The sequence below is a fragment of the Montipora foliosa genome, chromosome 4 (genome assembly GCF_036669935.1).
Source record: "Montipora foliosa isolate CH-2021 chromosome 4, ASM3666993v2, whole genome shotgun sequence".
Classification (NCBI taxonomy): Eukaryota; Metazoa; Cnidaria; class Anthozoa; order Scleractinia; family Acroporidae; genus Montipora; species Montipora foliosa.
Genome location: NC_090872.1, coordinates 43,811,993 through 43,827,133, shown reverse-complemented (window position 1 = coordinate 43,827,133; position 15,141 = coordinate 43,811,993). Strand labels below are relative to the sequence as shown.

At 38.8% G+C, this 15,141-nt stretch overlaps 2 protein-coding genes across 2 annotated transcripts in view; one reads left to right on the top strand and one right to left on the bottom strand.

The window, feature by feature from the left end:
- Positions 1-2,604: 2,604 nt before the first annotated feature.
- LOC138000832 (protein DVR-1 homolog) lies at positions 2,605-4,624 on the top strand. Its single transcript, XM_068847497.1, has 2 exons — positions 2,605-3,102; positions 3,209-4,624. The coding sequence occupies exons 1-2, from the start codon at positions 2,805-2,807 to the stop codon at positions 4,075-4,077; spliced, it is 1,167 nt and encodes a 388-aa protein (XP_068703598.1). The 5' UTR covers positions 2,605-2,804; the 3' UTR covers positions 4,078-4,624.
- Positions 4,625-4,921: 297 nt separating this feature from the next.
- Positions 4,922-15,141, bottom strand: part of LOC138000831 (nucleoporin p54-like) — a 26,382-nt gene continuing 16,162 nt past the window's right edge. The window contains exons 9-13 of the mRNA XM_068847496.1: positions 14,997-15,104; positions 14,789-14,856; positions 10,920-10,971; positions 10,188-10,307; positions 4,922-7,506 (exon numbers count right to left, since the gene is read on the bottom strand). Of these exons, the coding sequence (XP_068703597.1) occupies positions 7,390-7,506; positions 10,188-10,307; positions 10,920-10,971; positions 14,789-14,856; positions 14,997-15,104 (465 nt within the window). The 3' untranslated portion in view covers positions 4,922-7,389. The remainder of the gene's footprint in view (positions 7,507-10,187; positions 10,308-10,919; positions 10,972-14,788; positions 14,857-14,996; positions 15,105-15,141) is intronic.

Genomic DNA, 15,141 nt, shown 5'->3' with positions numbered 1-15,141 from the left:
ACTAAACGACAGTTTAAAATGATCCTCGCTCTTATCTGGGCAATTTAAGCGACTGTCTCTTACAAAGCCCAAGGGTTTCTGGGATCCAGCATCGCAGAGGTTTATGGGTTCGAACCCCGTTGAGGCTGCCTGAATATTCCAGGCATATTACGAAAATGGCGGTAGATGCGTCGCTAAACACATGGAAATTGCGATGACATGGGAAAACAGAAATTACATATGGTGGACGGAGTTGTTTGAACAGAACCCATTTTAGTGCCAGTACTAAAGCACCGAGTACGGAAACCAAGTGTGAAAAGAGGCTTAAGTATAAGCTTTCACTGCAATATACTCGTATAAATTGCTCTTAGAGTAAGAACAATAAAGAGGGCATTTGAATGACCATCGTTGCTGTATCAATAGAACAAGAATGGTACAACTGACAACCAAACACAATTTCCCAATTCGCTACGTATTACATTCGACACGTTAGCTTTTGAATCTCAGCTCGTAACCCACCAGAACAACCCAGCTGATACAAAATTTTAATGCTTGCCTTCCATCAACTCAGTGCCAAAGTTTCCTGATAAATCCACGCGACGATGATTTAGTCATTTGTGTTTCTAATCCGTCTGCCCTCGTTTGCTCACTGAAGTGTTATTAGCAAACTTCTGCTTGCAGGCAAGAGCGTCCACTGTCCTGTATTCCAACTAGTATAAAAGTGATGAATATCGGCTTCTGTGAAACTCGTTCGTTACGAATTGTGAGACTTTTGAAAAGAAAGCTGATGATCAATGAAGTACAAGGATTCTGCAGGGAGGTCTCCACACGAGATTGACTCGTTTAAACGTGATTTTCTTTATCGCCCACGTCGTTAATATCATAAATACGCCATACTTAACATTTTCCGTACGAGTCAGAAAATACCCCTCGAAGATGACTTTTGGTCACTTACGGCATAAAAACATAACATTCTGAAGGACCTTTTAGAATCACCACTGCAAGTCTAAGCTTGGCAGACAAGGGCTACACTCATTGCTTGCATCAGCTAAAGTAGGGACGTCCTTCTTACTATTCAACCTCGCTAACCACAAAAACTTTGTACCTTACTCTTTTAGTTTTCATTTGATACAAATTGAGTTAAATCTTTCTCGTTTACAATTTCAATTTAAAAATCAGTTTGATTTTTCTGCAGAAGAATTTACGCGATTTCATGTGATATCAGCTTTAAAACTGTTAAGGTTGTATATTAAGCACTTTCGAATAAAGGCGCTGGGTTGGGTGTCTGCTAAGAATCCCGCGCTATGGTTGCTAGGATACCACCCTTACGGCACCAAAACAAACCATAAACAGTACCCGCTAACATACCATACTTGGGGTTACAAAGGAAATATGTAGCTGATTTTTATCATTTCCATCGACAGGAAGAATATTGATAACATACTAAGTACATTGAACATATATAATAAAACCCTAATTTTATTGTCTAAGAGTATGTAAGAAAAATATTCACTATGGAAAGAACGAAATCGCTCCAAACTAAATGGTTCCCCAATGAATTATTTTTGTTCTGTCATCGAAGAAAAGTTCGTACTCCACCCTCGTCACACCTCCGTTTCAACGGAAGGAAACATACTTGTTTGACAAGTATTAAGTTAAAACTAAAACTGCAAATTGGCGAGTGCATCTCAAGGAATATAAACAGGCAACTTCACACTTCACAATATAAGTTACACGTTTTGTGCTTACATTGTTTAGAAGTACCTGTTTCAAATTGTGCACCATAATATACTAAAAGCTAAACCAAACAACGATGATTCCCTCAATGCGCAGAATAAAAAATATAACAATAAGAACTGAACTGTATTGAGCACGTTCTGATAAACTTTTTGAATACTGCTTTTGTTCCTTTGTAGGTAAACAAAAGGAAAGAAAACGAGTTATTTGTAGAAGAGTCCTCACAGGCGCTAATCGTTCTCTCTCTTCCTGTCAAAACCTAAAGAGAACAAGGATAAAATCATACGTCTAACAAACAAACCAGCGTAATGTACATAAACAATTTCTTAGCTTCGAAGATTCTGTTATGCTGCAAGGATGCGAAATGTCGCGGCGTTTCGTGTCGTCATAGATGATGATCACAGACCATTTCCTTCAAGAATAGCTTGATCATTGTTTTGCTCTCACATTTGTTATCCTTTCATCAATCCTTGTTCCATTGTTTCCACTCAACTCACTTCTCGCTTTTGCCAATATATAATTTGTTGAATAATCTAACAAAAAATGTACAGGATCTACATTGCTAAACATCTTAAAATTCATTACAACTTAGTTCCCTCGACTTTCTGATGTTGATATGTTTAATTAAGACAACTTTAACCCGCCAGTTATTTCAAGTGTGTGGCTTTTTAAGCTCTCAGTCAACCGCAAATTGACCGCTGCCCAATAAATCAGCATTTGCAATAATTTTTATAGTCAACGATCAAGCGAAGTGTGACCATAATTTTCATCGCTTTATTGATCAGAGCACTAGATAAGAATTTCAACACTATATAACACGAAAAATAATTTTCATTTGTGGCCACTCATTTTGTTATAACTAAACAAATATTAACTCATGACGAGCACTTATTGAATATTTGTAGAACGATTTCTAAGTGTGATATAAATGAAAATAATTCCGGCGTGGCTGGTTGCACTATTGCTAGGCGAATGTCGGGCGTGCACAGAAACAATATAGGGGGCGGCTATAAAAACATAACGAAGCATTCGTTGACTTCAGTGATCAGTGTAACATTCGGCAACTACACTTACTGAACGATAAGCTCATGAAAACAGCCAACTACAGCAAAGGGATCCAAAAGAGCCACCCAATGAGTCCTTTAACCTTTATCTTAGTTTTCATGTGTTCGACGACATCATCACTTCAAAACGCAGCCGAATTTAGCTATCTCCAAAATGATTTACTCAACCTATTAAAAATCAAGGAAAAGCCAAGCGTGTCACGAAGCAGATCTCAAGTACCTAAATATGTGATGGATTTGTATAAGGAGCAAGCTCACGCCAGTGGATTTACCAAGGGAGGCAAAGAAGCTCCAGGAAAAACAATAAGAACTTTCTTTCGAGGTATGTAAATTTCATTGTTACAACAGCGAAGTATCCGAGTATAATTATTCCAACAAAACTTCACCCTAATTTGCATGGCTAAAATTGCTTGTTATTATCGCTACAGATCCGAGATTAAGCGTCGATGAGCGCCATTTCTTCTTCAATATATCTTCGGTGGCTACGCAAGGAAAAATCCTGAAAGCAGAGCTGAGAGTGTTTAAAAGACGTTCTAAACTTGAGAGCACCAATGGCTTCTTCAACGTTGCAGTGAGTCGTTTGAACCGCAAAGCAGTGGAAAGTAGCAGTAGCTGGAGGAAAAAACTAACTGCAGTCGACACTAAACTCGTCAAATGTCGTCGAGTTGGCGGTTGGATCGTAATAAACGTTACCTCCGCTGTAGCGTTTTGGAAATCTTGGCCTTCACGAAATTTCGGTCTGTACATTACAGTAACAGGATTAGGAGTTCCCAAATCTGATTTCTACATTGCCTCAGGTGGAAGAAAAGAGCCTATCTTGGTTGTGTACGGTGAAAGTAATGAACTTGGCAACCACAGACCTCTGAAAACTGTCGAAGAGGTTTCTACTGAAACACGACAAGAAAATGATCAAGAAGTGAGATGGAAAGCACGAGGTCACAATACGTTTTCCTGGACGAGAAGCCGAAGATCATTGCACGACGATAGATGTGCAAGGCGAAAACTGTTCGTTAAGTTTCGCGATTTAAAGTGGGACAAATGGATTATAGCGCCACGCGGTTTTAGCGCTTACTACTGTATGGGGTCATGTCCAGAAATCATCGATAAGGGATACAACCCAACAAACCATGCGATCATTCAAAATCTTCTTCACCATCGCTACAATAGAAACATTCCAGCAGCCTGCTGTGTACCAACCAGTTTGCACTCAATGAGCATGATGTATTTCGAACTGGATGGCAGCATTGTGTTGAGGGAATATTCAGGAATGGTGGCTTCATCATGCGGATGCCGCTGAAATAAACGAATTGCCGTGAATTGGATCTATTCAGTTAAAATAATTAAGAGTATAGCGAACAAATTTAAAATGAAAGAACGTATTTATGTTGATAAATGGTGTTTAGCACCCTAACACAATATTGGAAGATAGTGAACAAATTTAGTAGAGACTTGAGATACTGTTATCTGTGTCGAGACATTTTGGCAGTGGTACAAGAGCGAGAATTAAGAGTACAACACAAGAATAGTGACCACACCGGCTAATATGCTCTAAATTGACTAAATCGTAATTTGTACAAAAAGTTTAATCGGTAAAAGTTTATGGGGTTAGAGGTTGATGAGCTAAATATGGAACAATTTAAGCTGCTATGAGCAATTAAACCTCATAGCGGGCGCTGTTGTTCACCTACGATTTTATTTATTTCCGGTTAAGTAACAAACCGCCGTCGATTCGTCGAAAATTTGCATGAAATTCAGACTTGTCATATCATGCTTCTGTAAACATAAGGTCGATAAATGTAGTTGCGGGCACAAATTTTCCGCAATGACGTACAGTGACAACTCAATTGTTTGTCTTGTTCTTAGCCTCTTTCTCTTGACATCCCGATCTCAGCTTTCGTCATTTAGGAAAACTACTGGTTTCCTCGACTCACTTAAACATTGTTTGAAACAATTGCACTTAAGAGTGAAGAGCAACCTGTTGACTTGGATATGGATGCCTTCCTCGACAAGTCATTACCCACTTTAACAAATATTGTGCCATGCCCCTAAGAGAATTCTGGAATCGACCCCAGCTGGCCAAGATAAAGCAGAAACAAGGATGAGGCGCGCCGCCAAAGGGAAAGCTATTGTAGTCAACAGAAAAAGTTTACCGCCAAAGACAGAAATAGAAACTGCGGGCGATCCTTTTTGTTACGCAATTCTAACACCGTCGTACACTTTACAAAATTAAAAAAAGAAAATGATAAAAGTGCAGCTGGATTTACTAAGATCCCGGGGTTCCACTCTGATATTACTCTTAAGAAATTCTTGATTGATCGAAAAAATTCGTTTTTCCAACAATACTTTCAATGGTGAGCGCAGAGTGTTTGAAAATATCTGATAACAATGGCTTCAGGTTCTGAAACGTGCGAATTGAAAATGGTGGTTTAAGTTATGAAGACATTGTGTCTCCAGATTGTCCAGTGTTCTTATCCGTAACAAATAAGAACAGAACAATTAGATCGATGCAAAACCTCACCGTATAAGGGGTTTTTCTTTTCGAGCAATCATGCATATAAAGGTTTTTAAATCACTTTTCAATTTGCTCTTTCAGGCCAATCTAGTTCTTGTCCAAGGATGAAACAGTGATTAAATTTGGAAAAACAAAAGAAGAGTACATACTGTACAAGAATATCAGATTTCCGCGCAGAAACAATTTTGACTTTATTTGAGACTATTAACGTCCATTAAAACTACACTTTTCAGTTGGTACATTACCAAATATGACGCGTTGACTACAACATAATGAAGGCCAAATAAAATTCTCAGACTTCCGACATACAACGCAGTTGTTTTATGACTTCTAAAGCAGGTGCAAGCTGTTGAAACAGCAAAAAATTTAAGAAACAAACTTGACATTCGTTTTACTTAAGTACTCGATCTTGTTTGCCTTATGTCAAAAAGGGTAAATGTAGGGAAGAAAACAGACAAAAGTGCAGCCAATTTTAAAATTTAGTTTTCTCCAGATACAGGAACACTTCAAACAAGTACTGATCCCCACCTACTGAACGCCTAAGCTCCAATCCGATCTTTTGAGCTTTTGATCTTTATGTATAAGGTCACGAATGGATGACACATGCTAAGACGAGATACGTAGTGTTGAATGGTCAATTTACGGTAAGTGTGTCATTCATGAAGGGCTGCCCTACTTACGCCGCCCCCACTACCTTTAGACGTCTTGCAAATAACTTCACAATGATTCAAGAATATTAAGCTTTGCGGCTTCAATTAGGTAGTTAGTACTAATGATATTGTTTGTAAGTTTCAACGCTATTTTTTGTTTTTAACATCAATACTAAAATTCATGTTCAAAAATAAAACCTCGTGCCTTGGAAGTTAAGTATACGAGCTTTTGACGTCATCATAAGTCAGGAAACGCTTAATGTTCTGATGTCATCAAGAACAATTAAGCTTAGGTTTACAATGACACAAGACCTTGAGTTTGCTGTTGTAATATGAATACAAAATCTGCACGCCAATGAGGCAAAGTTAAACCTCTTTTTGGCTGATGTAGTTTGTATCCACATATTACCATGACGAGTAACACCTGGTAAAACAGAAAATTGCGCATTCTTGACGATGCGCTTTTAAGGCAAATTTATCACTTGCGTCTTAAACGATAGAAATCACTTCACGTGATTCTATCATTTCTCATTCACACTTGCGTCTTAACCCTTTGCACGTTATTTAAAGGGAGAGTATCACGGTATTGCGCATGTTCTAGCCGTAACAAATATCATCATTTGTGAGAAGAATTGGAAGTGACGTTATAATTCGTGCGGAAAATTTTACACGTACAATCACTAATGAGCTATGGGCTGAGCGAAATTTTCACGAGTACGTGTAAATTTCACGCGCGTATTACAACGTCGCTTCCGATTGGCTTATAAACATTCGCTACGGCTAGAACATGCGCAAGACCGTGATAATATACCGGCCAGAGGTTTTGTCCCAAATCTGTCAAGACTCTTCGGACCCAAAGTACTCTTTAAAGTGCATCTTCAGTCTCTTGATAATAGTTTCGTAGAGTCGGGGTGGTTTAACGGTTATCAACCGCGCCTCCCACCTCTGGGGTGACACGGGTTCAATCCTGGCATCGGGTCGTATGCGGGCTGAGTTTCAGTCGATCTCAATCTGACCCCGAGGGTTTTTCTCCGGGTACTCCGGTTTTCTTCCCTCATCAAATCGAATCCTAGTCAATTACATCCGGCTGCGGGCGGGATACCCTCTGGTGTCCTTCTCTTTCATTGAATTAAATGAATAAAGTTGGTATTATTATTATTATTATTATTATTATTATTGTTATTATTATTATTATTGTTATTATTATTATTATTATTATTATTATTATTATTATTATTATTATCATAAACCTCGTATCAATTATTACTTGCATACATTACAGACGTACAACAGAGCCCAATTATTAGAATCGGGCTAACAAGCAAGAGAGGTGCCGACAAAACCTAAAGCTGTTTTCGTAGTATTTCACTGCGTTTAGTGCTAAGGCCTGAACCTCGCTAACTCTGTCCTGGCGTTAAAGAGACTTCATCATCAGACCCACTTGAGCTTAGCTTCTATTGGAAGGAAGTTCCGTGAGTCCGCGCTCTATAGTAGCCAAATCTTGAAGGTCTTCCTTTATGATCCCAATCAAATGCATCAGACCAACTTGCTGTCGCTCAAGATGCTGCAACAAATAACAGCTGTTCAGTAAACCCGAGTGCCAATTTATAATTTCATAATCAATGACTCGTAATGCTTGAAAGAAATAACGGGTACTTTTTGAAAGAAACGGCGCATACATTACAACACAATACTATCAGTAGGCATTTCCGAATTCAACTCCGCATTAGTTTTTTTAACTTTGAAATACTGGCCAAAGTGAGATCGGAAATGGTCTACTTGTATAATTTCTTTGACTAATACCATTAGACAAGTGCAAAAGCAGCTTAAGGAATTAAAGTTAATCGTCAGTTATGGGGGCGGCGTGGCCAGAGGACGGAGCTGTGGATTTGCATGCGGGTCACCTGGCACCAACCGATTTGTCTTCGGTGACGTTTAATTCAATTCAACTTCGACTTTTGAATAGACAATTCACTACTTGCACAATCCCATAATACACCTCTATTACCCCCCAAATCTTTTGCATAACCATTGTTTGCAAGTCAGTCTCCTGTCCCAAGAGAAGTCGAAAACAATGCCTATGCAGATTTTTGGGGGGTAAAAGAGGTGCATTATGGGATTTGTGCAAGTAGTGAATACACCTTTTTCCAAAATGGCCGCCATTTAGATATTCTTTTGTTTTTATTCAAATTAGGCCTTGATGCCTCGTTCAAGGCAAAATAATCTTTTGAATTTTGAGCTTAAGAACGAGGCATCAAGGACTAATTAGAATAAGAATATTATTCAAATGGAAGCCATTTTGGAATAAGGTGTATTGGTTGCAACCTCTTTTCAATTGAACTCTTCAAGGTTCTTTTGTTCATCTGAATTGCCTCTTTCACTCTCGGCCCCACAAGACTTAAGCTTTAAATACTACCGTAAATCAATAACGATCTTTACGTTTTATTATAGTCAAACACACATTCTAATAACATCCGTTACCTTACACTGTAATAATTAACATGCAAGGGGTAACGCAAGAACGATAAGTGCAAACTTTAATATAATGGAAACAATTTAGTGTATTTTCTCACAAACGACAGAAGGCAATCACAATCGCACCCTTGTTTTTGGGCTTGTAATTCAGTGTATGATAGGGATAGCTCGAAGACCTTTGTGACACCAAAGCCAATAACACCTAATTAACAATAGGGTTTGCCGTTGGAATAAAAGATGTTAAAAGACGAATGGGATGGACTCTTCCGTTAGGACAAAGGAAAGAACTTGGTGGCATCCAACTCGTGACAAAGTAAGGTTTTTGAATTAAAACAAACGCAGAGTCAGGGGCGGAATAAGATCGGGCATTAGCGATATCTGATGACTTCAAATTCTTGTTAGCAATAATTGTACATACTGGAGCCAAGTTTAGGCAAATTACGCGTAATATTCGCCGATGATATTGGTCTGATATTAATGTCGTTATATCATCGCACTTGTACTAAAAGCTACCTGAATTTGGCATAAAATAGTATTCCTTGCTGTTTACAACAGATATATTGGACACATCAATAATTAGTAAAAACGTGTCATTGCAAAATTGTCGATTGCCTTCCTTCTGTTTCTTCAAAAAAATTAGCTTGATTTGATTTGATTTGATTTGATTATTTACTTCATTCTCCGACCAATGCACATGTCGAAGTGTGGCACCCTTGACGGTCAAAGGCAAAATTTCACATCGTTCGGTTAGGTCCACCATATGCAACTCATGAAAGGCTGGATTAAGCTGTGATAGTATACAGTCTCTTAGAAATGACGCAATTTATACAAGTGTACTGAATTTGACAACTTAAAAAAATTGAACAAATTGCCAATAAATTGTCACTTCCCACAATTACAATATGAACTGAATGAACGTGTGAATTGTCGTGTCAAACCTTGTCTAGTATTATTGGCTGTACTTAGTTTGGAAGCGTGTTGCATTGTCGTGCGAAAACAGGTTTCTAATATTCCCACGGCTCAAGGAAAAAAAGAAGAAAAATGACTTAATTTTAATTGAACGTAAATCCCTTGTTTGCACAACTGTACAGTAACACAAATTCATCTGCGTTTTAGTGTACTTAAGTATAATAGTAAAAACAAATGATCGAGGAAAGGAACTTATTCTTTAAACAGAGGTTCACTGTCTTTGTTGGAAGGCATTAACAGATGCCATTTGACTGGTCTATGAAGTTGCCCCGACTACCAAATTGATAGTTGTTGAGGCTGGGACCGAGTCCAGGCATCCGATTAATGTATTTTTATGGCCTTTTTATCTTTTCTTTCCGAAACCAAAACGAATTAAGTGTGTCGCATTTTACCATTGATTCTTGATAACTAATGATAAAGTCATCTTTTTCAGACTCACTTAGTAACAAAGAAAGTATCGAATATACTCATCTACATACACTTCCACAGACGTACTGATTAGAGTGTAATGTGAAGTACTAGTTTTCTACCCCATATGAACCATGTGAGCATTAGCCCTACTGATGGAAATGGGCCCACACAAGGACAGAGAAAAACTCTGATCAGGGTGGAAATTGAACCCACGACCTTCGGGTTAGATCACCGCTGCTCTACCGACTGAGCTACAAGGTCAGACGGGAGCAGACCGTGGGAACTGAAGATGTTAAAGTCACGGCAATGAACATGTATAAGTACAAGGAAGGATTACATACACTTCTATGTGCACAGAAGCATTTATCAGTATACATGCGAATAACTTACTTGTTTCAGTTGCTCTTGCATCACACCTTCCACAACATATCTGCCATCCCCCGGCCCCAGCCTTTCGCCAGCTTGGCTCTGTCGTAAGCGAATCTGTGACATCATCTCACTAAGACGAGCCTAACAAATAGAATGAACTGTAAGAGCGACCCAAACATCTAACAGGTTTACGATTTTCACATCAACTCATATCAATGTAAAGTAATTTGCATTGAAAAGGGGCGCCAGTGTTCCTTTGGGAGCAACAAGAACAAACACACAACATGCACGCAGCCGTCACGGTACACCCCATTGGATCCTGTATCACATTTTAAAGGTTGTTTACACGGAGGAAGGAACACTATCACTCTGGAACGGTAACCATCCTTGCCTTAGATGTTTTCTCAGTTCAATTTGTATGTAGATTTAGCGCTACAGGATCTTCCTAGCTGAAAGATAGCAAGGTTCTAGCTTTAAAAAGCACGGGGTGAACTCTCTTCACTCGAAAATCTTTATACTGAGGACAAAAAACAAACATGGCAATAAAAGCACCTTAATTAAACCGTTTTCTTTTACCACTTTTGGCTCTAACCGAAATTTTTGCATGTAAACGACACTCATTTTCTCGCCTTTCAGGATATTTCTATTGCTACTTTTATTTTTGTTTAAAAGGAAGGTCCTAAGACAAAATAAGAGGTGTCAGCTCTTGGAGGTACTGAGGTACGGAGCTTTAGAAACACCCATGTAACAGACCTTGAATTGAGATGGTGCGTTTAATTCAGCTTGCAAGCATTCAAGTTGAACCCTGAAACAAAGTAATATCTTTGGTTTATTTCTGATTAAATCTCAACCAACGAGGAGTAGCGAGCGTCACGCACATAACTTTGTCTACGGAGTGCAAATGTAGAGAGTGTTTTCACGTGACGTCACGGCAGCCAGGTTGGTGTTCCCAACAAATGGAAGGGCGGCCATGATGGTGCTCCTTACTAATCCTCTCATGCAAGCGTTTTCTTTTGTTTCGGTGGAAAAAAGAAGTTACTGATCACGTAAGTGAAAACACTCTATAGCTTGTTCGACTACGAGCTGAACAGTCGCTCTTTTGCCGCTTAGCGAGACTAAATGGCCGCGCGAAATCTGGATTCGAGGAGGAGCGAATCCAGATTTCGCGTGGCCATTTAGTCTCGTTCCTGTCCTCCTGGTGCTCGACTGACTATGCGTAGAAAGAGAGAAAGCTCGTAGTATAATAACTTAGGGGATTCAAACACGTGACACAGTGTCCGTGAGAATTGTATTTTTCCGACAGACCCGCGAAAAGTGTTTTGACGAATACTGTTAACCACGATCACATTAATCCCGCTAATTCTACCAGCCATACAGGGTATTTTTTTCCGCGCATTGAACAAGTTCAATGGCGTTGTTTCTAAATGTGATTTCATTGTTTTCTTTTGTTAAAATCGGTCTGAAGTATTTCTTTGGTTATGGCTGTGAAACAATAAGTTGAAAACAAGGCTCTCAATTTGTTAATCTTCGTTTATTAAACGCCCTGTACAACACCCTTTACGACACGCCCTCTGTATGTGAATCACAATAACACGTCATTCCTTCCGGAAATGGCCGCGTGGCTGTCGCTTGTTTTCGAAACAGGAAGTTTAGTTCAGGACTAACGGCTATTTCATTTTACACATTCTTTCATGTTTTAGAAGTTTTTCAGATAGTGTTAATTCTTGGCCTCTCTTCCCCAGAAATAAATAAATCACGCTTTTAAGGACGTTCGCGCTAATTGTTTGTGCGCAACGTTACTGCGCAGGTAATGCGACTGTAATATGTCACGCATTACTTCAAGCATTAGCGAAGTTGAAGTTTAAAAATTTGCAAAAACCGTGGACGATAAGTCTTGGACTCCGTTGGATAAGAGAAAATCGTGATCGGTCAAAATTGATTTAAAATATATTTATGAAAGTCAAGTACACTACTGCACGACTGATCTTCGCGTAGTTTTATCAATCGTGCATCAGTCGACTTGACTTTCAAAAATATTTTCAAGCATTAGTGAAAATAACATGGTCACAAAAACGCCGGGGAAAAAAAATCCAGGCCAGCAAAAGAATGGCACATTTATTTCCCAATCATCATGAAATGTTAAAGAGAAGTGAGCGGGAGGGTGGAAAAGCTCTGGAAAAGGTAGCTGATCGAGTAGTGGCTGAAAGTTTGGAAAACTAAAGGACGAACCGTTGCGTTAATTTAATGGGGCTGTTTTTTTTAAATGTATTTATTACCCCTCGAACTCAACTTCAAAATGAATGCATGCTTTTGAAGTTCTTTTCCTTTACTTTCGAGAAAATAGCGCAGAATTGTATTTTTAAACTCGTCCGCTTGAACAGTGCAGACCTGCGAGGACACAGCCAGGAATTACATTTCACAAAAACCACACTGCCGAAGATGAGTATGACGGCAATGGAGAGATATTATACATTACACTAACCAAATGAAGATGACGCCTGCTTGAAAAGTCGTTGCTATGCTCGCGAAAGGATTTTTTTTAATAAAAACCTTTCATCAATCCTGTCTTGGGTTCCAGTCCTTCCCCGACAGGTCACGCAAAAACGTGACAAACAAAATTTTCCAAGAGCTTTGCAACATCACATCGATTTTACTCGTTTAGATTACCAGTGACTCCTATTTTTTTAAATCATGAATCAATTACTTTACTTACTATCTACAAAATTTGATGAAATGAAAAAATTTCCACCATACGAAGTTATCTTTTTTTAAATTTTCTTTCCTCGTGCCATCGAATTCCGGAAGTGGTTGAAACGGTTAGAGCTTACGAAAACGCTCGTCGATGAACTCTACTGACTGTTTACGACATCCCTAGCGGCATGCAATTATCTAAAAATCCCACTCCTAAAAACCTATGCACGGAAACCTTCAATTTAACACTTTATTTTTAAGATTTTCGATGGATGAGCAGATGAAGCTACTACATCTTGTTATTATGACTGATTTATCGAAATTAAGGCATTTTTCCACTGCCATTTTCTCCGAAACAAAGTCGGTGACCCATTTTTTTTTTTTTCATTTTTGGAGTAAGCACTTTAGGACCTAACTCTAGGCGAGAAATGAAGAAAATCTCACCGTAGGAAGATTTTGGCGCGAACGTCCTTAAATACTGCAAAAGCGAACATCTGGCCCTAATGCGAATCAGTGTAAGAAATCGCAAGATCTGGCTGTACAATTAGGAGCGATGTAATGAAAGTTCCCTAGACAAGTCCAAATTCAGAAAGACAAAACACCACAAATTTCTAGTAATTCCGGGTAGTATTAGAAGGTCGAATTTTCTGCTTATAATACACTCTAAAAATTGTTTCCATCGATTCTTAAAAACTGGAGTTTTTTTTGTTAACGAACTGTGTTCACTTGCGATAAACGTCAATTCAGCTATCGAATACTGCTTTTTGTTGATTTTTTTCCTTGATTATGCGTGGTTTCCATAGCAACTTAACTTGAGGCCTACAGAGTACAATTTGTGATTAATTATTGTAATAGTATCGTCCAATCAAAATCGAGTAATTTTTTACCAGTGTAATGCAATGCACTTGTCTTTGGTTTATTTTTGTACAGTTGTTGCCGGTTTAATATTTGTATTAATATTTGACAATATTTCCTTTGAAGGACCCATCTCAAAGTTCAAAGAATCTTGATCCAAAAATTAGCGCCGTTTTCTCTCAGAAGTTCGCTTTCTGGTAGAAAAGCCATTGCAGGCCCAGGAATCCTAAGCCAAGTCCTAACCTTCGACAATTTTGCGCCCCTTTTACAACAATAGAGAAGGGTAAGCAAAACAACTCGTGGATCCCGCGCACATGATCTTGCCCTTTTAACAGGTGACAGATAAATGTGGTTGCTGTCTCCTGTCTGCGTTTGCTGCTTGTTGCAGTTTGATTTCGACACAAAATAGAAGACGGCTCAATTAAAAGAGGCAGTCACCTGAACAACGACAGAAGTGGTTGGAGTCATGAGCCTGTTTCTGAGATAACGCCGAACGCCTTTGAAAACAGGGAAGCAGGGCATCAGGCGACAGGGGCACCGAGCGACGGTTTTCACTCAAAGGCTTTAAATCACTGTTCTAAGCTCTTCGGAAAGCATCAGGCATCAAATTCTTCCTAACAGGAAAGTTCGACGTGAAAATTCCCTGAAGCAAACTCTACGTTATCAAAGGCCTTCCGAACAGATAATTTAACGAAAGGTTCTGTTGGGTGCCCCTGAGTCGAGAATGCACAATGCTATTCACTACCTCGGTTGTGGAATAAATGCATGAGTGTAAGATCTGCTTGGGCGGCATATCAAAACAAAATTTTATAAGAAACTCTGCGGCCCTAAGTGGAAAGCTTAAACTCTGACTAATTTACATATCCCGAGGCTACCCTGACAATGAACTTTTATAAAGGTCCAGCAATATTAAGTCTTAGTTTAAGGGAAAGCGAGATAAATCATTTGGGTTCAAATAAATCGCTTCAAGATGTAACGCGCCCTTTTTGTGAAGGTAAAACAATGGAGTGCAAAAAATTGAAATAATGGTAATGATTTGGGTTGCTAAACAAAGGATGATTTTATCGCCATTTTACCTCAGTTGTTCTTCATCAGCTTGAACTGAGTACCCACTCTTTCTCATACATTCTTGCTTTATCATTATCTGCAAAAAAAAAAAGCAACATAAATGTGGTCAAATTTTGTCTGCGTAAGCTGCTGAGAAAGATTTGTGTTTTGCTGCACTCAATGATACATGTAATCTCTCCATGCATGTATACAGTGTATTGTCGTCACGTTCCCTACCTCCAGTATGCAATGGCTAAGTTCCAAGTGTTTTCTTTTGAATTGTGCAAGTTTTGCCATGGTAGTAGCGTGATTGTGCTGTAACTCTGTTATTTCCTCAGTTATAAGCTGCAAAAGAAATAATTTGTGTATACTGCTAACTTCA

Bases quoted from the DNA above. Each gene is read 5' to 3' on its own strand.
- LOC138000832 (XM_068847497.1), top strand. From the start codon at position 2,805: ATGAAAACAGCCAACTACAGCAAAGGGATCCAAAAGAGCCACCCAATG. The intron at 3,103-3,208 runs GTATGTAAATTT...TTATCGCTACAG, and splicing joins AATAAGAACTTTCTTTCGAG to ATCCGAGATTAAGCGTCGAT.